The 24562-nt window shown below is 36.2% G+C and overlaps 1 protein-coding gene across 1 annotated transcript in view; it reads left to right on the top strand.

Annotated features, from left to right (window-relative positions):
• LOC118189120 (uncharacterized) overlaps window positions 1-24562 on the top strand; it is a 46960-nt gene that overhangs the window by 8272 nt on the left and 14126 nt on the right. The window contains exons 2-3 of the mRNA XM_035359662.2: window positions 11275-11358; window positions 22465-22615. Of these exons, the coding sequence (XP_035215553.1) occupies window positions 11275-11358; window positions 22465-22615 (235 nt within the window). The remainder of the gene's footprint in view (window positions 1-11274; window positions 11359-22464; window positions 22616-24562) is intronic.

Here is a 24562-nt window from a genome sequence, read left to right as displayed (position 1 = left end):
CGTCCTGCAACTCTTTCCCCGGATACAAACGGTAATCTTTATTGTGTTTCTTCGCATTCTGTTGACTTAATCCATTCTGAATTTTGTCTCTTCAGCGGAATCACTGTCGCTTTCATATTCACTATCTATTACCTTGATTTTTTGCCTTCTTGCATCTCTTACTTCAGCATTATCTTTAGCAGTCTATGCAAATACGTCATTCCGCTGTTCATTAATGAAAAATCGAATTCATCTTCACTTGACTGGTTCCTTCATCGTGTTCCATGCTTATCGGGCTTCGTAACTTTGAAAACAATATTCCTGTTGCTAAGAATTTCGAGTTGAGCTAACGTCAATGACGCATATATAACAGCAAATCTAAAAAAACTGCGATATACTTGCGAATATATTAGCATAATTTCTAATCTTTGCTTCATACCTGCAGAAGCTACAGAAATGTGCTTAATTTGAGTCTTTAAACCGAGTTTATAATAAATTTTTTACTTTACAAAACGCGACAAGTATCTTAATTCAGATATTTAGTAGATACTGAGAAAAGTCATGCTAAAAATATTTCTGTACACAATATGCGAATTATTCTTGACGTCCTCCACAACCGAACCGCAGAAAATATTTTGAAATCGGATCATACGTAAGCATCACAAAGGCATGATAGTGGTAGTTAGTTTATTCTTGCTCGAAGTTAATAGTCTGGAAATGAAAGTTGCAAAAGCTATTCGTTAGTTGGTCATTCATTTTCGGAATGATGGATCATCTATGAAAAACTGGTGAAATTACTAATAAATCGAAGATTACAGTATATTATTTTATTGAAAGATACCGTGAACTTGGAACTTTTGATAATTTCTTTGAGATTTTCCTTACTTGGACTGGAAAATTCAGCTTCTTGATACGTTCCAATATTGGGATAAATCTAACACTAGTAATATCATTCATGGGTAGATCTTTGCCGATCCTAGTCATAAATATAGAAATTATATCCTTCTCTTTACAGAACACCGGGGACGAACTCTTTCCCTGGTTATTACCTTTCAGGAAAGGTCGTCCGATCTCCAGAAGACCATCCAAGTGGACGTAGCCCCCGAAGTCACCTCCGGGCTTTATACATAGCATTGGACGATAGATAGCGTTCAGACAAAGTACGAAGTCACTTTTGTAACCGGGCACCACTCCGGCTGCAACGATTATATTCGTTGTGGTGTTCCATCCGCTCAGTCCCTCAGCAGAGGACCGAATGTAGCCAATCCCCCGAAGGAAAGCCTCAAACCTAACCATGTTGCGACCGCACAGCCAAGGGGCACACAAGATAGTACCATACAGTTCTTGCCGAGCCTTAACCATCCCCTAAATGAACGGAGGTCATTGCTTCAAACCTGTGAAGTCTGATTATATACCCCATGTGGCCGAGACTGTCAAAGTACAGATCCTAGTTAGTAGCTTCACCGGTTTTCGGGATTCGAACCCCCCGGGGGACGATTCCTCTCTATACAGATGGATCAAATCTGGAGATATGTTAGTGCAGCTGTAGTGAGAAAAACAATTGTCGGATTTCAGTTACACCCAGCTTGCTCCGTTTTACTTAGAGATTAGAGTGAACTTTAGAGGTTTATTAGTCTTCTCGAAGCAACGTTGCAGAAATTTCGTTATCTGCAGACCTTTTGAGTGCCTGAATGTCTCTAAAAGATCTTACTCATAGTTCTCATCCCATTAGTACCAGAATTCTGAAGTTTAATCTGGCTCTGTAATGTCGAGGATATCAGATTATCTACTCATGGATCCCTGAGCAGGCTAGTACAAAAGCTAATGAACTAGCCGATATTACAGATGAGGCTGCTACTACAGTGTCTAACCTTCAGATCTACCTCAAAGATATCAGGACACTGATCAAACTTAAAATTCTCATTAAATAGCAAATGCATTGGAATGATCAAGCAAACAGTAAGCTGAGGAGTGTTAAACCCAACACTGAGTGCTGGCCGTCTATGCTAAATAGAAGGGAAGAAGTATCCCTAACTCGTTTGAGAATAGGTCACTATCACTCGACTCATAAGAATCTTCAGAAAGGCGACAGGAATCCACTTTTTTTTAAATTGGGTACTATTCGGTTTTGAGAATCTAAAAAATTCGCCAAACTATTATTGATGCCAGTGCTGCCAAAAATAATTGCGGCAACCGTAACGTAAGAAAAGGAAGTATAATACTAAATAACTATTTAAGATTGATGTTTTAATTTAGATGAAAGGTTTAATTTCATATAATACGCTTTTATTATTATAATTTATATAAAAAAGGCTAAACATGACTGAGTAGAAGCATAAGAGTAAATAACTATTTCAGATCATTATTATAATTTATATAAAAATTGTTAAACATAACTAAATGGATGTCTGCATCGTTATTTCGCTACCGAGTTATCGCTAAAGCATAGTTTCATCTCGTTGGTTGTTCAAACACAATTTTCTATAATGAATGATGCCTTTTCTTTGAAACGATTCTGGGTAAAGTGCAGAATCGTCCACTTATTTGTTTGCCGCTTTTTACAAGGGTAAAAACAATTGTATTTTTTTCAATTTTCTTTTACTTTTTAAGTGAAAATAGGTCGATGTGAACATAAAGGCTGTGCGCAGTGCCCTTTTTGTGCAATTCTGGGACTTTTTGAAGTAGTGGAAATAAGTCGATGTGTACATGGATACCGAGTATGTGTAATTCTTAAAAACGCGTCAAGCAGTGGGGGATTCTGCACTTTACCCAAAATTCTATTGCACACGTTTCGTCATGGACAGTTCCCAAATTGTTAAATCTATATGATATCAAAAAAGGATTTAAAATAAAAAAAGGATTTAAAAATTACACTAGTATTTCAATGGCATCTTAAGAAATATAGAACTATATAAATTTATGCAATCTGAAATCAGCCCGTACGCTAGATTTGGCGCGCTGTTAAATGGGCGCGTTTGCTAGATTTGGCGCTTTTGCGCATACATTTTCGCTGCAATTTGTACGGTCCTCAAAACGGAATAATACCGTAAATTGCAAGGTAGTTCTGACAGTTCATAATATTTTAATGGAATGCCATAATTTTACACATTTTCGCCTAAAGCATGTGGTACTTTTCCGTTTTGCCGGCGCAAACGATAAAGTCGCCAATAATGGTACGCCAAACGGAATATCTTCGCTGGTAACCTTTTGCGCTTCATTTTCAAAACAAGTCGCACCCTATTCTTATAGATTGACTGTTTCTTTCAATACTGGCATACAATTACATAGAATGCTTACAAGATAGATAAATTAAGTCAATTAGAATACAATCACACCGCTCACCCGAAGGCGAAAATATAGAAAAGGCAAAATTAAGGGTTAAATTTATCAATTCTAACGCGAATGCACTGCAGTTTTACATAATTTCTGAGTAAGCTATTCGAACAAATTAAATAATTTTCGCATTTAAACTTGTATTACAGTTCCAAATTAATATTTAACTTGAAATTAATGTAGATAATTACTGAGAGAACTAGATTTTTGTAGAGTAGTTTACGTGTGATGAGATCACTTGGGGTCACGTGATATGAACCGGCGAATCAGGATGTTGAACCATGAAAGCATAGTAAATTCTTAAATTTATGTCTTTTTACAAATTTATTGCCTTTATTTATTGGCTTTTTATAAAATTTTAAACCAAATTAAAATATTTATGCCTTTAAAATAAAAAATTCTTAGAACTAACATTTGTTAAAATTTTTTTGTGTGTATACTGTATGCTGTCGCCAACAAAGTCTGTTTGGCGAGATTTGCGCCGGCGAAACGGAAAAGTACCAAGCATTTTAATTGTTTCAAATTAGATTTAGAAAACTTAAACGGAAAAAAAATACCTCATCACAAATTATTCCAATTAAGATATTGGCTTTTATCGTAAACTGTAATCGGTTCTGCGTAAACAGATTATAAATCTGTGTAAACTGATTAAACTGTGATCTGTGCGTAAACTGTATCTTCATCATAAACTGTAATCATTTTTAACCAGCCTAAATTATATTGGATCTGCACGCACGTAGTTATTAATACACTTTTTAATCTTTTGCTTCAACCATTGGTTTGCAGCAGATAACCTTGTTAGATTTTGCGATAGAAATTGCAATACAAACAAATAAATCCAACTTTCAAAGATAGAAATTAATATGGAACATCTCCGAAACTAAGCCCTTTGCATAAAAGAAATAGCGTGCGTAAGATTAAAGTTTGGTTTATTTAATTATCGGGAAGCACACAAGGGCTATCTGCCTAAGGGGAGGAATGCCTTCGTGGAGGACTTTCTAAGGAAAACTGGCTCGTATACACTCGTAAGATTAAAGATAATCCACAAAATAAAGGGGGGGACAGTTCTATATCTCCCGTTCTACTGGGCTGATTGACAAAATTCAAATTGTCTTTCATATCTCGAAAGCGCGACTTGGAATATATGTATATTAGATTTATATATAACATTGTTCTAATAATATAGCTATTTTCCCACAAAACCGGACTTTTTCTGAAATAATAACATACCAATTTTGTTCCATATTTCTATTCTACGACTCAAATTATGCGTAGATATTAAATTTTGTAAAATTTGGTGCAAATTTACGGAGAAATTCAAAAATTTACCTTGGCGCAATTTTTCAGTTTGTGCCAAGAATTATTCACTTGGCGAACTTCTTAATATATGGCAACCAATTTTCCTTTCCCTTCCATTATGCCGGAGCGGGAAAAAGGCACCACGTTCCTACTTTTTCATATTGTGCATGGGCGAGAAAAAAGTCACATCGTTCCTACTTTCAAATAATCTTAGTAAAGTGTCTAAGCCACATTTGATGTTTCATCGCTTTCAACAAATATGCCAAATTTTGAAACGCGCCAATATATAAATTCACGTATATCTTCGGAACTGTAATTTTTTGCAGACATGCTTAGAAATATGTCTGCTTTAAGATGGTAAAAATTTTATAGCTTATAATTCAAAATGTTTTTTAAAAATTTATAAAATTTATCTAAAAATACGAATTTTATTTGGAGTGAACGTGAAAGGAAGAATCAAATAAGTTTAATAAAAAAGAGAGATTTATAAATATATACCAAACTCAATTAACATTGAGAAGCTGAAAATTTTAGAGCTAATTTTTTTAACACTACTCGTGTGATTTTTACAAAACATGGTAGTTTGGGGTAATTTGAGACGTAGAATCGAAATATGAAAAAACGGCATGTCATTTCAGAAAAAAAAAAAAAAAAAAAAAATATTTTGTGTCAAAATCCTACTTACAGTTCGCATCTCTAAACTCTCTCACAATTAGAACAATGCTATATATAAATATAATACATATAGTAAGTCGCACTTTCGAGACATAAAAAACGCAAGTTGAATTTCGTCAATCAGCCCAATAGAACGGAAGTTATTTCCGCAGTGTACCTCAAGTTAGAGTTGATTTAAATACTGATTACAGCACTGAAATTAAACTGTGAGAAATGTCATTGAAAAGGCAAGATACGTTGAACGGGCAACCCGTAAGAAGGCTTTTATGAAAGTCTCTGTAACAGAAAACCTCATCGAATTTGTAAAGGGAGCAGATTAGATTTAGTAACAAAAATCTGTATCTTTTTGGGGAATCCATCGGTTTTAGTGATGGATCAAAATTTAATATCAATGAGTCAGATGATCAATATCCATAATATCCATAGAGCAGTGCTACTAGTGCAGGCAATTTACATTTTAATACAACGAAATGTTGATAGGTATGCGTATTAAGGCATACTAAAGCAATGTCTTAACCGGTACGGAAAAAATGTCCCTTGGAATTTTCTTTTCAAGAGGACAGTGATTCTAAATACATATTCAAGATTTGTCAAGAATGGTGCCTATATCATGTCAAACGGCGGCTTATCCCCCCACCTCTATCTCCCGATTTAAACCCCATCGAACATTTACGGTAAAAAAAATCGGTAGTGAACTAAAAATACACTCATGTCCATAAATTAAGGATAATTCGGAGTCGCGCGGAAATCGAACTCTCAAAAAAATATATCACCTGTAAAATCACTACACGCATCTTCAAGAATCATATGCAAATTTCAGGAAGTAAGCAGATGACACCGATGGTACATCACAATGACGAGAGTATAAGAGAGTGATATATAAGGAATACAGGCAAAGAAATAAAAGTATTCGCAGGCGCTTTATAAGCATTTCAGTGCAATAACCGAATAGTTACGACACAAAGGACGCATTTGGATGATTTTTTACATGGTAGAATTATCGGCCGTCTGGAATGCGGACGTACCCAACTGGAAGTATCAGACGAACTTGGAATTGCCCAGAGTGTCATCTCCAAGCTTTGGCAACGATTCCAAGATGATGGTAATGTGAGTAGACGTTACAGCACAGGTCGCCCTAGAGTTACAACTCCGAATGAGGACCGGTATTTGGCAGTTACTGCCAAAAGAAACAGGCGGAGCACAGCCTCAGACGTGACTCGTCAGCTTTCTTAAGCCACTGGTACGACAATTTCAAGGCAGACCGTCTACAGACACGTAGGGCAGATTGGTCTCTATGCTCGTAGACCTGTCAGATGTGTTCCACTTACTGCAACTCACTGTCGCCTGCGGTTAGCCTGGAATAGAAAGCATGCATTGTGGACACCGCAACAGTGGGCTTGTGTGATGTTTTCCGACGAGTCCAGGTTTAGCTTGCAGTCTGATTCTCGCCGGACTTTCATATGGAGAACTCCAGGTACCCGTTACCACCAAGAAAACATCACTGAACGACACCGTTACGGTTGTGCAGGAATGCTCGTTTGGGGTGGAATTATTCTGGGTTCCAGAACTGACCTGCATGTTCAAATTGGAACCATGACAAGCCAAATCTATCGGGACGTCATTTCTGGAACAACATGTACGTTTGTTTCGGGGCGCCATGGGCGCAAAATTTTTGTTTATGGATGTGTGGGACATGCTTGGCCGACGAGTTGCAGCCCGTCAACCTCCTCCTACATGTCTACCAGAACTTCGGAGAGCATTGCTTTTGAGTGGTGTGATATCGCTCAAGATCAGATCGATAATTTGATACTCGGCATGCCTAGGCGTTGTACGGACTGTATTGCATCGTCTGGGAGACATACAATGTATTAACAATCATATCAACCATGTAATATTGTTTTTTGTAAATAGATTTTTTTTTTTTGTAATTTGCTACAGGGAAAAAAATGGCTAATTTTTTAATAATATCAAACATATAGCATCTTTTTTGCTCTTTACCTTTTGTTTAATAAATAAGCTTTACAAATAAGTCAAATTTGTTTCGCTTCTTACTCTTCCTTTGCCTGATTTTGCATTATCCTTAATTTATGGACATGAGTGTATTGCGCCTTAAGAACAAGGTTGAAGTAATGGGATATGTAGAGAAACATTTTTCCTGAAGCAACAGAAAAGCTCGGGGAAGTCATTTCACAACGTTTGGGAGATGTAGTCAATACCAAAGAAGGGCCTATTGGCCATTAATTATAAGATGTAAAAGATCTTTCATAAACTTTGTAAATACCATAAGGAAGCTTTTTCATTCTCATTGATTTTTTTAATTTATTATTTTGTTACATCGATATTTTTTTCTTAATAATCCTAACCAATATATGCAATTGAGTTGACCGCATTTGCTAGTTTTCAGTTTCTTCGTAAAGGATTTTGTATGGCAAGTTAAATTTTTATTTACTATCATAGCTGCGTACGGAAGCGTTTTTAGCCGTTGTGTATTTTGTAGAAAAACTGAGTTAAAAAATTTAAGACTTTTGTTGTGAGTTGGAAAAAACATTTCATTCATAATGCCCGTGATATTTGTGCCTAGCCACAGTATCAGGCTGGCATTAACTAATTCATTTCAGTAATGTTTTGGTTTTCGTAGTCTAAACCATTTTGGGTTATTATGTATTCTGTACATTCATAATCTCTATAACATTTTTTAAAAATAAAGGTGCTATAAGTCTGTTTTCAAATATTGCCATCAACTGTTATCGCCATGTATTATTTTTAAAGCAATAACATAGAGAATAAAAAATAGAATTATGGCAGCACATAACACACTATCGAGAATTTTAAAGGATATGCTGTTTTTAAACTTTTTTTTTTCTGTTGAATTTTATGCGACGTAGGTGCGAAGAAAGTGATGTTTAGTAAAAATTAAAAAGAAATTATAATAAATAAAACAAAAGTTCTAAAAATAGAATGAAATATTAAAAATTGAAATAGTTCAGATTTTAACGTCGCCCAAAAGTGCTCACTTTCCCGCGATGGCAGCTCTTCTTCTGATAGTGGACATATTGTTTATTTTCTGTGTCGTTTGGTTTTTAGACCGATATTCTTCATTGTTGCCATTTTATTTGTTGTTATGACGCATTCTTAGTCGTTTTCCACGTGATGAAAGGTTTTCCTATTCTGTTAATCGACGTCGTGGCATCTCTTTATTTGAAAAGTGATATGGAAATCAAAAGTGATACAAAAAGGTGATTCGACGAAAACCGAGATTGGAGACAAATAGCTCCTTCGAGCTGCTAATAAAAAGGCAATAAAAATTCTGCAGATCATCTTAGTAAGAAAGCTTAACATCAGCACGATAAATTAAAAAAAGTCTGATGAAGTATTAATGACGCGTTTTAACACTGTATCGGGCACTCTAAACATACACTATTTGTCCGAATAGTTCGAAATTAGATTTTCTTCCCGGCATATGATCGTAACTGGACATGCAATTTCCAAGTATCACGGATCGGTTGCCCGAGAAAGAGGATTCAAAGGGTTTGTCCGGAACGATGGGGAAAAAGTGAATTTTTTGCTGCATGATAACGCATCCCAACTCAGTGAGCGGGATATTTTCTAGCGAAAAAGGGTGCGTCAGATCTTAACCATCCACCATACTCCATACCGATTTGGGGCCGAGTAACCTTTTTTGTTCTCCAAAATTAAACTTCTCGTGAAGGGTCAACGCTATGACCACGTAATTGACATTCAAGCAACAGTGGCACGTAAGCTGAATATCATCCCAAACAAGGATTTTTCAGACAGTTTCGTATAGTTGTATGAACATTCTATGCCTTATATTCAAGTGGAAGAAGACTATGTAGAACACCTGAAAAATTAAAAGCTTAATCCTAGGTTGTTTTTTCTAGTTTTGAATGAATCCAGTTTCGAAACGTTTTTGGACAGACGGTGTACACTGCTTTTAAACATTTTGTGAATTTGTTTTTGAATTTTATGTAGCGAAAGTCTAAAGAAAGTAATATTCAGTATAGAGGTTGTTGGCACATTTTTTAGAAAAGTTTGAAGCCAATTAATAAGGATTTTGAATGTCATAATCGGGCGTTTTTAATTGCCACTACAGAGACTGTTCGCGGATTTTTTAGATGACTTTCACTGCAATTACAGAAATATTTTACCTAAATGTTTATTTTAAATGTTCCGTTTAATAACTCTTATTCTTCACCATCTTTATACACCGTAATTTCTGAGACAATAAAGCCTTATATAGTATCAGAAGATTTATTTTATCCCATTGCTCTCCAACAGCCTTCCAAAGTTTGAGAAGGTTGTAAGTCGACTTTTCTACAATCCGCTTTTTAAAAGTCCTAAAGCATTAAAAATGCATTGGTGATATACAATATATTGGTGATAGAACAGCAGATTTAGTAAGGATATGAGTGAAAGGGTATGGCCTTGATACCCGTTTCTGTTTTCATTTTTTCCAGGAACTTAACAGTCGATTTGGACATATTGCCGCTTGCTTTGTCTTGATGCAGTTCTATTGATGGATGTGTGTAAAGAGAAGATATTTCATATTTGAAAATTGGATGTAAAATGTTTTTGATAATATAGAGTTGATCTTAGCATTTTTCTACACTCTCGCTATCTTTACTTTGCCGTTATATGAAAAACCATCAACAATCATAAATTCCTTAGAAAAACTTTTTTAGATTCCTTGAACCATGTTTTAAGATGTTTTTCTTCTCTTTGACGTTAATAAATGGATCATTTTTATTAAAATCATTTAAATACATTCAAGATTTGTCTCTTGTGACAACATTTTTCCTCTTTTGGTCCGGATAAATGTTTCTCACAAAGAATTTTGCAGCGTGTTCTGCGTTCGGCGATATGTCGTGAAGAAAAAGGTGCACAAAAAGATTTTTTTTTTCTTTTTAAGATTCACATCAGCATTAATCGCTTTATTTATAGCTGACTTTGAGTATTTTAATGATTTTGGAACTATCCGTTGACTTGACGGATTTTTCTTTTAACATTAGAATTTTACTTTTGCAACATTCAAAACACTCCATTTTTTTCTTTGGATACGTATTTCGATAAGTTTTCCACCTGAAGAATTTGTTTATTATTATCAGTCCAAAGGGGCTTTGTTCCTGAAGGACTATTGTTTTCGTTTTGCGATTTTGCGTTGAATCACTATAAATGTCAGTTTCACTTTTCAAACTGTTGCCACCAAATGTTAGAGTCCTGCATTATATTTGAAGAAATTAAATAATGAAAAATCTGCATAAATGTATATTTTTCGCATTGTGATAAAACAACGGTACTTAGAGCCATCGAATTTTCAATGACGTTATCTTCCTACGAATATGGGCATGCGGAAGGCCCAAATTTGAAATTTGGAATTTGTTTTATGATCGATTGCATATTTTGTGAAACATTAATGAATTTTTGATTAACAAACTCAGATTTCAAACCGAGCAATGGCAACACTCTACGGGGGGGGGGACATTTTTTATCTCCAGCGCGCGAGTCTCTGTATCGGAAATTCTAAAGATAGGCTCATTTTAAAACTATTTTTCACTGCTATTGAACTGAATTTTATGGTTTAAGTGCAAGAACATGATATTTAATAAATAAAGGTAACACACGAAACGTTATAAAACCCCCTTTGGACATAATTTAAAATCTGAAACCTTTCAGATTTTTTTACTTTTTTAATTTTATGTTTTATCTATTTTTTACAGCAAAGCAAAGTCTTCTAAAAAATGTGCGGATAGTCTCTTTAGTAAAGTTTAAAAGGAAAGAAAGTTGCTTAACACAAGTGAATTCAATCAAAGATCGGAAATTTGAGGGCTCAAAGAAAGCATAAAAAACTTAATAAAAATAAACCTCTGATGAGACATTAAAAAATATGAATTCTTTGAGATTTTCATTTCCGTAAAATTCAATCTTTTATCGGTAAAATTCTGTTCATAACTCTGTTTCTTTCTTTTGCAGGTACTTTGACCCAGTGATATTAGATGAATTCGAATCGGATAGAGTGGAGCATGTACCATGTAACTATACTGGATGTGCTGATTTGTATGTTATTTTCTTCTACACTGACTACCAATAAGTATTTGGACACCTGTGATAGAAAAGAAAAACTAACTTTATTCAAAATCAATAGTTGGTAGATCTTCCACGAGAGGTAATTACAGCGTGGACACTCCGGGGCATACTCCGGGGCATACTTTTGTATGACAGCTAGTGGTATTTTTTTCCACTCGGCTTGGAGAAGACATAGAATTCCTTCACCGATTTTGCACTGGTAGTGCACCCCTGAATTCGGCGATGCAACTCGTCCCAGAGGTTCTCGATAGGGTTCAGGTCTGGACTCTGGGCAGGCCAGTCCATTCGATGAACTCCATTGGCACCATACCAAGCCTTGGTTAACGTCGAAACATGACAACTGGCATTGTCGTCCTGAAAGTAACAGGGGTCCAACCCGTAAAACTGCCACAACGTAGGAAGCACATTGTCATCCAAAATAGTGCAGAAGGCATCGGAGTTGAGCTTACCATGAATGGGGACCAAGGGTCCCAGCCCATACCAGGAGAAACACCCCCAGACCATAATTCCACCTCTGCCGAACTTGACTGTTGGCCCAATGCATTCTGTCAGGAGACGTTCTCCAGGTAGACGCCAGACCCAGACCCTTCCATCCGAACGGTAAAGGGTGAACCTTGATTCGTCATTCCAAAGAACACGTTTCCACTGATCTTACAGTCCAATTTCGATGTGCTTTGCACCACATTAACCGAGCAGCGCGGTTGGACTTTGTGATCAAAGGCTTATGGGCAGCAGCACGACCATGAAACCCAAGCAGATGTGCTTCTTTACGGATGGTATTCATTGAAACAATACTCCCGGATGCCTGTTGAAACTTCTCGCGGATGAGGGCCATCGGTTGAGTGCGGTTCTTCCGAATTTCTCTGAAGAGCACTCGTCGGTCTCTATCTCCCAGTTTCGTTGGTCTGCCGATTCGAGGCACATTCCGACAATCACCCCTCACTTTCCACTTCTTAATCACATAGGTCGATTTTGGGTACTTCAGATCGCTCGATATGTCCCTTAAGGATCGGCCATATTTGTGATACCCGATAATTATACCTTTCTCGAAATCGGAGAGCTCCGAACTGCGAGGCATCTTGCATGCGACTAAAGCCGATGCTGTTTCCTACACGATACATACCGGCGGAATCCGTGACTTACCTCAGGACCGCAGATATCGTCATTTGCATAGGTGTCCAAATACTTATTGGTAGTCAGTGTACAGATTTTAGATCGTAGGTGTTTCTAATAAAGAGTAATTTTTATTTTAATTACACTTCATGTGTAAATTAAATTTTGAAAACCATTTAAATTGCTAAAACATATGTGGTGTGGGCGCCATATAATTTCCTTGTACACCTATTTATATAATATCAACTTTTTGCTGCACGTCATTTAAACTTACTTCCTCGAATTATTCTAACTTTATTCACCGATTCCTCAAGGCAAGTTGAAAATGACATAAAAAATTGCAAAAGCTGAAATTAAATATCCCTGTGAATTTTTGTCGTAGGGGAGTCAAGTTTCTCGTATTTATATTTCATAGCGAGTTATAAAATTTCCCTCAAAATTCTCCACGGAAGAGGACATTAAAAGTCATATTTTGTTATTTATTCAAAATTAATTTTTTCTATTTTGAAACTGCCAGAATATGAATATTTTTTCGTAATTTAAAACTTCTGTGATCGGAATTATGTGTTAACTACCAATGATTGTGAAAATTAAAGCCGGTTAGGGACTTTTAGAATAAAAAGGGGGATGGGTTACTTTACTTCAGTATTGTCAATTGTAATTAAAAAAAAGTGCACGACTAGATGTCATAGCAGCCCCATATGCAAAATTTGAATGTTCTACATATAAATCGTTTTTGAGTTAATGCGAGTTAATACAATGGCGCAAGCAATTGAGAATACACCTTACTTTTACTTGATAAGCCTAACTTTCAATATAATAACCACATTACCAAGGCAAGAAAACATATTTTTACACATAACAAATCGTTTAATTTAAAGTAAAAATAAAGAGCAATGAGCCAAAAATTCTAAAATGAAAACACTCGGAATCCTTTTAAATAAATATATGCAGATGTTTGCCTCAATTAAGAATATACCAATGAAATTTTTTGTGATATCTTACATGCAAAGAAAGTGTCAATATTTTGTTACATGTCTTTTGGCTGTTATGATCTTTTCCAAGCGTCATAGTACCGTTTCGACCAACGTTTTGGTCATATCTGAAGATATTTTATCCCATTCTTTTTGCAACACTTATTTTAAATGCTCTTTGTTTTTGATTTTGTGTTCTTGGATCGCTGCTTCGAGTGTTGCCCACAGATTTTCTGTGGCATTTATGTCTAAGGACTGTGGTGGTGTATGTAACTGCTGTTTACAATGAAAAAGACATCACATTTTGATGTTATGTGCCGTGTGTTTGGGGTCATTGTCGTGCTGTAATAGGAAGTTTTCATCTGAACCTAACTTTTTTAGTTTATTGTGGAGTATATCCAACTAAACCATATGATTTATAATAAGAACTAAATTTCCTACCCCAGTTGAAGCCCTAAAAGCCCAAACCATGACGGAGCCACCACCATGTTTAACTGTAGGACGTAAATTTTTTGGATCCAAAGCGCTGGGCTTTCTCCAGAATTTGCGATAGACGTCACTACGGAAAATGTTGAATTTGCTTTCATCAGTAAATTCAACATTTTCCGTAGTGTTATAACTTCCTTCCAAAATTTATCCATTTGCAATTAATGAGTTTTTGCAAACTCCAAAACTTCTGATCTTGCAAGTTTGATTAATGGAAGTTTCTTTCTAGCAACTCTAATTTTACATCCAGCTTGTCTAATTACATTTCGCACAGTTTCAGCAATTCTGCCGATGATTTGGGAAGTTTCTTCAGCAAGTTTGACTGCACTTACTTTAGGATCAATCTGGATATCTTTCAAAATTTTCCTTTTTGGAGACATCACTCAGAATGCCTTTCCCTCCTCTTCGACTTTCATTATCAAACAATTCAATACTTTTAAATTGTTAAATGATTTTCTATACACACGTGTGGCTTACAACAACAATTTCAGCTATTTTACTATAGGAATTTTCTTTTTTACATAACCTTAGTATGAATTTCTTTCCTTCAATGTTGGTTTCTCTTCGAGGAGCCATTTTCTATTGGTCCTTAAAAGTGTAGCTTCATATAACAAATATAACAAACTTCATCACAAAAGCGAAAAGGTGTAAGATAAGATTATGCAACATTAGATTAAAATAGAAGCCACGTAGAAAAAGTGTAGTGGTATTTAAACATATCTTTCATTGGTGTATTCTCAGTTTTTGAGGCAAAGATCTGCATATGTTTCTTTAAAATGCTTCTGAAATGTTGCATTTTAAGATTTATATGTTGAATATTCTTTATTTTTACTTACATTAAATCAATTGTTTTGTGAAAAAAAAAAAGTTCTTGGTTCTGCATTATTTATATAGAAAATTGGATTTATCAGGTAAAATTAAGGTGTATTTTCAATTATTTGAGCCACTCTGTGTACTTTACTAAAGACCCTTTTTAGAATAAATAGCTATTTATTCTGTCCGTGACATCATCGAAAAGTAATCGCAATGAATTTGGTAACGTATAAAATGAGTATTTCCGTAGAAATCTGATTCCGTTGAAATTTTAAGCTGTTACAGTACATCCTTTACTTCATACATGGAAGTAAAATGTGAAGCGTGATGTTGCAAGATCTCTGAGAAATAGAGGTTAGTGGAAAGTTTAAAACTCTAGAGAATGAATAACTAAACTGCTGAATGGTCAATTATCGACCCATGGTTTAAGAAATGAAAAAGTAAAGTAGGCTTTTATATGACAGTTTGGGTTCCAAGGTTCTTTTCATACAAATATGTGAAACTTTACTTTTGAATGACTCTGTAATAAACAAGTATCCGAGTTTTCTCGCTGACTCGTTTCTTATGGATTAATCCCATAAAAAAAGTGACATGAGATCAAAGTTATTCAAAATAGCATTGAGTTTTAATGCTATTTACTTGCCGTCAAAGATAAGCATACTTGAAGTTTCTAACATATAAGGCGTCTCGTAAATTTGGATGCATTTTAAAAATTATAGCTCATTTTTCTTCAGCAGGGCACAAATATGTCCAACAGGCGATTTATTTATATCGAGTTTTAATGAAAGTTTCCCGCTACCGCAAATACTGTCTGTGCAAACAGTTCGCGTTGGCGTGTTTAATAATAATTTGTCAAACGACTTTTAACATTTGAAAGAAAGAGAATTGCTTTAGAACACTGCGTTGTGAAATTTGTTAAATATCGTCATCATTAAGTACATTGTGTCTCAAATAGAACTATCACGCTACCAGGTTAGAACCATCATTTACTTCCAGTTCTGTTGCAAAAAGTCAGCTACAGAATGTCACCAAATCATGTGTACAGCTTTAGGTACTAATGTTATCGTATGACACTGTGAAGATTTGGTACCGAAAGTTCAAAAACAATTACCATGACATTCAAGAAACAGAATGCTCTGGCCGGCCTACTAATGTTGAGGAGGCCCGCCTGCGAGAACTCTAGGAACAAGTTCAGTATGCAATTACTCGAAAGCGTGTTTGGAATTAGACGTTAGTGCTATATCCATATGTCGCGCTACGCGTCGCATAAACTTGCCGCACAAGTTCAATCCCTGGGTGCCCCATGAGCTGGCTCAAGCAAATTAGAACTGATGTGTTCGGACCTGCACTAATCTCCTCGAATATCAACGGAAGGACAGAATTCTGGACCCGCTTGTCACTTGTGATGAAAAGTGGATTTACTTCAACAACACAGGCCAAAAAGGAGGTTGGTCTGCGCCCGGTGAGCCAGCGGTAGCGTCACAATGCGCAATTTGACTAACAAAAAGATCATGCCTTGTATCTGGTCGGATTGCTGTTGTTTTATCCACAAAGAATATCTGGAAAAAGATAAAACCCTGGACAGTGAGGTGTATAGCGAGACGCTAGTCCGTGTTGACACTGCTATCAAGGAGAAACGTCGAACTGAGTTCCGGCGTAAAAAGGTAATGTTCCGTCAAGGTATTCCATTCTGCACAAAACGTCCAAAATGAGTTTGATCCGTTTGTGGACTCGCGGCTACGAAGTTTCTGGGCCCAAAGGCTTTGGGAATTCATGCGGTGGATAGCACATTTCTACACAGACTTTTCAACCTTTGTTTACAATTAGCAGTTTTTCCAGCACAATGGAAGAGGGCTCGGGTTGTTTTGATTTCTAAAACTTTAGATACTAGATACCCTTATCTTGATAATATTAGATGCATTAGTCTTTTGCCTACTTTGGGAAAATGTCTTGAAACTCTCTTCATTAACAGAATAAATTGGTATTTGAGACAAAAATGCTTTTATAATGATTCTCAGTTCGTATTTACTCCTCGGAAGTCCGCTGAAGACGCCATTATTCGCCTTTGTAATATCTTGCAATGTGTAAAGAAAATGAAGTATACTACACTTCTTATTTTCCTGGATTTCAAAGGAGCTTTTGATAATGCTTGGTGGCCATCTATCTTAAAAATTTTAAAAGATGCTGGTATACCACATAATATCTATAACCTTCTTAAAAGCTTCTTGAACGAGAGGACCGCTGAGCTTCAGCTTGGGAACGAAGCTAAGGTTTATTCTCTAGAAAAAGGCTGTCCTCAAGGCTCTGTATCCGGAACTACTCTTTGGAACATAATCATAAATGATCTTTTAAGTCATCTCGACGGTTGTTTAAAAATTGCGTTTGCAGACGACTTGCTATTAATTTTCCAAGGAAGGATTTTGAATAACATTCTTTTGAGAGCACAAAAAAATTCTAGATTTTGTCTCTACTTGGGCAATTTCTCATAAACTCACTTTCAATCCTTCAAAAAGTAAAGCTATGCTTGTTCCCAGTACGTTTGATGAACAAAATATTGCTCCTTTGATGCTCGATAATTCTCCGTTGGAATTTGTTGAAAATGTTAAGTATCTTGGTGTCATTCTTGACCAAAAGCTAACATGGAAAAAGCACATTGAATTCCTTTCTGCTAAATGTGAAAAAATTATTAATGGCTTTCACCGAATTGCCAAAAATACTTTTGGAGTAAGCTACGATGTTAAGAAACTCATGTATAAGCAGTGTATTGTACCTTTCATTTCGTACGGCTGTCGTGCTTGGAGATATGTTCTTGCCAAGAAGGTTAACAAAAGAAATTTAAGAAAGATTCAACGTAGAATTCTTCTTCGTATTATTAGTGGTTATAGAACCTTAAGCTATGAGGCTACTTTTGTTCTTGCAGGAGTTCCGCCTATTGATTTTAAAATTGCATATAAGAATAATATTTTTGAGTCATTGGCAACTCATGCTTCGGAAAACTGTATTAATGGAATTGTCCCCTTCACTGAGCTTCCTCATCTCGCTACTTTAGAACCCATAAATTTCTGCGATTATAAAGAGACTGCTGAAATAAGTTTTCATATGGTTTGCTTTACAGATGGCAGCAAAATGAACAAGGTTGGTCTTGCATTTGTTCTTTTTGAAGGCCATTCCGAGGTTTGTTTTCTTAGACACCGTATACGGAATGAATGCACAGTTTTTCAAGCAGAACTTTTGTGCATTTATCTTGCCGTCAAATGGATCCAGGATCATGGGACAACATCCTCAAAGTACCTTATTTGTTCTGATTCTCTTTCTTCTCTTCAACTTTTGAACAGTATTACCAGCTGCGATAAATGAGTTATCGAAACCCTAGTAACTGTTAGCTCACTTAGAATTGAAGGTATTGATATCTGTTTTGCTTATGTGCGTGCTCATCATGGTTTCTACGGAAATGAAAGAGCTGATTTCTTAGCTAAAGATGCCTTAAATTTACCCATTGATATCAACATTAGCATTCCAAAGAGTTATTGGAAGTCCTTTCATTATAAAAAGCTTTTAGCTATGTGGAATGAGGAATACATTTCATCTTGTAATGCTGAAGTCACCAAAAAGTTCCTTCCTTCTATTTACGATAGACTGAATTCCGAGTCTTTCCTCTCGTTAAATTTTAAAGTGTCTCAGTTTTTATCTGGTCACGGTATCTACGATCAAACAATTTATGTGAATGTTCAAAAAGAGTTCCTCAGGATGTGGAACATTTGATTTTCTCGTGCCCTACATTTGATGGCCCTAGATTATGCTTACAGAACGATTTGAAAATGTTCGGAGTGACTTGGCCAGTGAACTTATCTCGTTTTCGTGAAGTCCAGACTGCTGTTCTCTGCTTTTGTTCGCTTTATTTATGCATGTAATTTTTAATGTTTATTTACACATGTAACCTTTAATGTTTTAGTTAACTTACTTCTGTAAGCCCCGTGTTGTACATATGTGGTGCACGGGGAGTCTGTATGTTCTCAAAGGGAGAGAAAAAAAAAAAAAAAAAAGGGCTTTGGGAAAAAAGAAAAAAAAAAGTTCGCAGAAAATCATAGATTTGGGCAGTGATTACTTCCCGCACTAAAGGTACTGCTTTCATGTTTTTAAATTATTATTTTATTTTGTTTTCTAACTTAAAAACGTTTTTAAGCGGAAAACTTTCATTACAACCAGATATTTTGGTAAATGCGCGCTCCATCACATTTGATTAAAGAATTGAAATGCCTATATCGGTACAGAAAATCAAAAAATAAAACAAAACCTGTTTTTTATTTATTTCATTTAAAAATTGCTTTATAAAAATATCATAAATTGAAAACATTTAATTTAGACATCAAAGCAGCACTTTAATTTCCTATCCTGTGATCAAAATTGTCTGTCTGAAAACGTATCTTTGTTGACAACTAATATACCCCAGATCTGAGAACAATCGATCAAAAATTTAGTTGCGCAATTGTTTTGAAACACTCATTGTAAAAAGTAAATCCGAGGTATTTGCAGAAGTGAAACTTTCTTAGGAGCGAAATGTCAAATAGCATAAAGTAATCGGCATTAAAAATAAAAACTGGTAATAAGATTACTAGAATTGGTAAATGGGTGTATAAATAGTTAACAATTCTTTCTCTGACCCACAAAGCCCCCAGCAGTGGTCCAGTGTTTAAAACCACTTAATACTGGTAGTTCGACCTAACTTGGCTTCAAACCCAGGCAAACGCGCTGGCTGAATGGTTGATTTTTTGTGGTTTACCCCATTTGTAACATGTATAAGAGCCAATTTCATTCATTTAAACTTATTTGCTCGAATTATTCTAACTTAATTAACCGATCCTTCAAGGCAAGTTGAAAATGGAATCAAAAATTGGAAATTTTGATATTAAATATCCCTGTTAATTTTTGTAGTACAAGAATCAAGCTTTTTGTACTTTTATATTTCCTAACGAGTGTAAAATTTCTCCCATAGCTATAAGAATTGGGAGACCGTATTAAAAAATTTATATTTCGTTATTTATTCAAAATTAAATTTTTAATCTGAAACGAATTTCTTCACGAAGGCCCACAAATGACCGCATAATTTATCTCTGAATACTGTTACTTCGAGCCGAGGTTGGCTGCATTGTTTCCGTAGTGTTGTTCATCGTCCCTATGTTAGTTAATATTAACCAGTTTGCTTCAGAAATCTCCCAAGAAAGCTACACTTCCTTCAGGCAGATAGCTCTCGTGTGCTGTGCCTTATTCAAATAAATAAACCTCCTCTACCTTCCATTACCCAAAAATATCAATAATTATTAAGAAAACTTTTAAAATGGAAATGAAAGTTAAAAACTAGAAAACAGAAAATTGTCTGCTTTTCTTGCGTACTTTTGAGGTAGGTAGAAATTCAGTAAGGTATATAAAATACGGGCCTTTAAAAGAAAGAGACAATGTGCAAGCCGGATTTTTTTTAATATGCAATGAATAGCTCGTGTGTTTGAAAATAATAAAGTGTATGATCAGAAGTTAATTTTTGTACCTTTTGTGAGATACAGTGGTTCAAAGTAAAAGTCGGACACTTACATTTTTGCATTTTATGAAGCAATTTTTAACATAAGAAATAATTTAAATAAATTGAAAAATAATCTTTGTAAAATCAACGTTCTAAAACATATTAATTCTTCTTAAACAAACGGGAAAATTAGCCACCTTAAGTTCTTAAAAAAAATAATAAACTTATAAAGAGTGAAATTCGTCTAAAAATGAAAGTCCGACAGCTTATGATTAGGCAATTTGGGTGCTATTAGTTTCAAAACGGCATTTTGAGTTGAATCACTCTTAAAAGTTTGAATCTCTTTTCAAAATGTTGCCACCAAATATTGTATTTAAAGATTTAAGATTTAAAGGCTTTTGGCTTGGTGATGCCCTCTGCTCTACTGCAGTATGAGTTATCTTTTTTCAGAAGAGACCCGTCTAGTCACAATTAATAACCTGGACATTTACCGTTAGAAAAGCTTCTTGAATACGCCGGTGAAGTTCTTGTCTGCCTTTATGTCTAAGCTTGCTGCTTCTTAGTGACAAACATGCCTCCGCTGTGGATACTAGTTTTTCTCTTAAACTTTCAGAATTACCCACGGCTTGCTTTGAATGCTTCTTCTTCGCCCGTTGATGACCCTGGAATCTTAAGGCCGGCAAAAATTAGTTTCGCCTTCTCACAAATTATTTTCGTTAATAGTGTCTTACATTTGGTTCTCGTAGATCTGTATGAGAAGAAATCTTTTAGCATTACCCAAAGCCCTGGCCATTGCGTAGAAATACTTGCGTCACCATTTGAAACATCAATCTCCTTAATCTTGTCTTTGTTTTTGAAGGTGGTGAAGATCGTTATTTATACCGATTATATGCACATGCAAGATCAGCCACACTCGCTCCTCGTTCTTGCTTCTCAATGATTTCACGTTTGACTTCTACGGCGATTATTCTTCTCTTAACACTATCTTCTTAACCCTTGTCTTGTCTCTTGACCCTTCTTCTTTGGGACAAATGTGCACCGGTTTTGCCTTTTACTTAAATTTTGTGCTAAAAAATACAGTGTTCTGAATACAACTTTCACAAGTGACAGTAAGATACTAAGTGAGCAAGCGCTAAATCCAGATTGAATAGCCTGCATGTTGGCTATGTCCTGCATGTGACACCAGGAGTCTCCACGGACGTAAAACATGGCTTGTTAAGAAAGTCTTTTTTTTTAAAAAAAAAACATTTTGTTTTGCTTGTCGTACGAATCACTCGTTATGGGAGGTGCTCGTTAAGCAAGATTTCATTAGTTATACTTATTTCATTAGAAAAGACTTTTTTTGTACTTATACCATATTTCCTCGATTATTCCTCCCTAGCTCTTTGAAAATTTTTTAAATATTCCGCAGCATCACGGGAATGGGGTGAGTCACACCAAAAAAATGGTTTACGGTCTTTATTCATCAAAACTGCGTCGTCACTTTCGGTTCCACATCTTGCTACTTCTGAATCACGCCATCACTCGTCCGTTTCCATATGCCAATGCCGGATTTCAAATTACGGAGTGCCTATGATTTAAAAACCATCTACCCCCTCATCAGAATTAAATAAAGCGAGCAGAAATAAGAAAATAGCATTAGTTTACTTGGTGCAAACTAGAGGGAGCCGCATATGCTCGAGAAAGGTTAGGGATAGAGATAAATATAAACAATTAATAAAATGAAATTTTAGTTTTTATCTATATTTATCTCTATTCCAAACCTTTCTCGAGCATATGCGACTCCCTCTAGCTTGCACCAAGTAAACTAACTTATGCAATTTTCTTATTTCTACTCACTTTATTTCCATCTTCCGATTGGCGTCTCAGCTAGAAGCGGTCACGTGCCGTTGGTGAGGATGTTGCCAATCCCCGTATTACTACTTTTAATTTCTTTGTTCTTACTATACTATAACTGCGTCCTTCAGAAATTAAATTATACGCACAGTTTCTCCCTCTTTATTTTCTGACGATAAAATTTGTAGAAAAGAGGGGGGGATACGCGAGGAAATACGGTATTTTTTTCTGTTTAATAAAATGTAAGATCTATTGAACAAAAAATGTATGAAAAATTTTATTTTCAGATAATAATTGTTCTGTTGCTTGTTATTTTTGACACGAAATCTTTTCTGTTAGTGTCAACTCTCCTCTCATGCCAATAACTATTGTTGGTGCTATTTTCGTGGTAATCTACGTGATCGTATGTGTCAGAAGTTCCGGAGATGACTCATTTTCAGAAAATAACAATGAACGTCCACCTGCCACTACTCGAAGGCAGCAGAATGTGGTAAGAGTTACGTCTTAAATTTTAGAGTATCCATTCATTATCTTATATTTAGCTCTAAACTGTTGTAGAACAATACAAGGGGTGATCAAATGAAAAGGTACGAAATGACGTAAAAAAGTAACAGTTAAATATTTGCATATTCTGCCATGGGAGAACGTAGCGAGACATCTTGGGAGTGCGATTGGAATCTCTGACTGGGTTCGGAGCATGCGCGGGAGGCCGCATGCTCAAGAGAGAGCAGAGTTCCTATCAAAAGCGGCGTCCAAACGATGGGGCAGTCCGTATGAGGCCAGGATGGCGTTCGCGTTGCAAAATTCGATGACTGAGGAGCAGCGAGGTGTTATCAGATTTCTGACAGCGGAAGGTGAGAAACCGGCAGCTATTCATCTCCGGATGGTGACAGTTTACAGGGAGAAATGAGTCTCTGACAAGTCTGTCAGAAAATGGAGTGCCCGTTTTCGTGCAGGCCGTGAGAGTGTGGGTGATGACCCGAGACCAGGCCACGCAAACACTGTCATCAAGAGCGATCCCGACAAGGTGGACGACCTAGTAAGAAGTGATCGGCGTGTCACATTGCGAATGGTTGAATGGTTGAAGGTGGATGTCAGCTATGGAACCGTGTGGACAATTGCTCACGACATGTTGCGATATCGGAAGGTGTGTGCCGCTTGGGTTCCGAAGCAGCTCACCGACCAGCAAAAGGAACTGCGTATGGGGCTAGCACTGCAACATTTGTTTCGGTATCAGGAAGACCCCGCTTTCATGGAGCGGATCGTCACAGGTGATGAGACCTGGTGCCATCACTACGAGCCAGAGACAAAGCGGGACAGGATGCAGTGGAAGCATGCGTGGTCACCTCTTCCTAAAAAGTTCAAAGCCGTGCCGTCAGCAGGTAAGGTGTTGCTCACCGTCATTTTCGACGTTCAAGGTCCGCTACTTGTGAAATTCCTCGAGCACAGAAAAACCATTAACTCCGATGTGTACTGTGAGACACTTCGATGCCTACGCAGGTCCAACAAGAACAAAAGACCGGGGCTGCTCACGGAGGGTGTGTTTCTGCTCCGTGATAACGCGCGTCCACATGTCTCCAGAGTCGCACATATGGAACTGGCCAAGTTCAAGTGGGAGACTTTGGACCATCCGCCCTACAGTCCGGACATGTCGCCCTGCGATTTCCATGTGTTTGGTCCACTGAAGAAACACCTGAAAGGGAAATGCTTCAACTCGGACGACGTACTCAAGGACGCTGTGAAGGACTGGGTCTCGTCACGGCCACAGGAATTTTGGGAACAAGGAATCCTGCGGCTTGTTCATCAGTGGGATCGTTGTGCTCAGGCCTATGGTGTATATTTTGAATAAAGTCTACATTTGTACCCACCGTGTCGTTTCGTACCTTTTCATTTGATCACCCCTTGTATAATTAGTGAAATTCATAACTCAAAAGTGAAACAGTATTGGATTGTGATTTAAATAATTCAAACTATTTTTATTAAAAAATTCCCATTTCTTCTATAGACTTGTTTGTCGTATATTCAGTTAAATTTCAACTTAGCTTCATTAGTTGCCAAAAATGTGTTGAAATTTAGGTTTTAAAAGGTAATTTAAGTAATTAAGTTTCTCAGACAGGTTTTAACTGATTTCCTCCAGCTCCTGCAGAACGTTTCTTTAGTATATTCTAAAAATTCAATAGCGATTAAGTGGGATTTCCAAACAGACCCTAAGTTTTCAGAGTACTGGAAAAAAAGAATCAAAATAACAGGTAATTTCTCGTTAAAATTTATAAATTCTATTTACAAATGAAAAAAAAAAATGCTTAAAAATATTTGTCTGAATGAAATGAATTTCTTTCCAAGCAACAACTAATTCATAAATAACTTTTTTCTTGCCAAACCAGGAAACGAAAACCTTTGACACTTCAGATTAATATGTATACGTTTGATGTCATGA

Source organism: Stegodyphus dumicola, chromosome 2 (genome assembly GCF_044657685.1).
Source record: "Stegodyphus dumicola isolate Sdum_Otavi_A_Nest chromosome 2, ASM4465768v1".
Taxonomy (NCBI): Eukaryota; Metazoa; Arthropoda; class Arachnida; order Araneae; family Eresidae; genus Stegodyphus; species Stegodyphus dumicola.
This window is presented reverse-complemented; position numbering and strand designations above follow the sequence as displayed.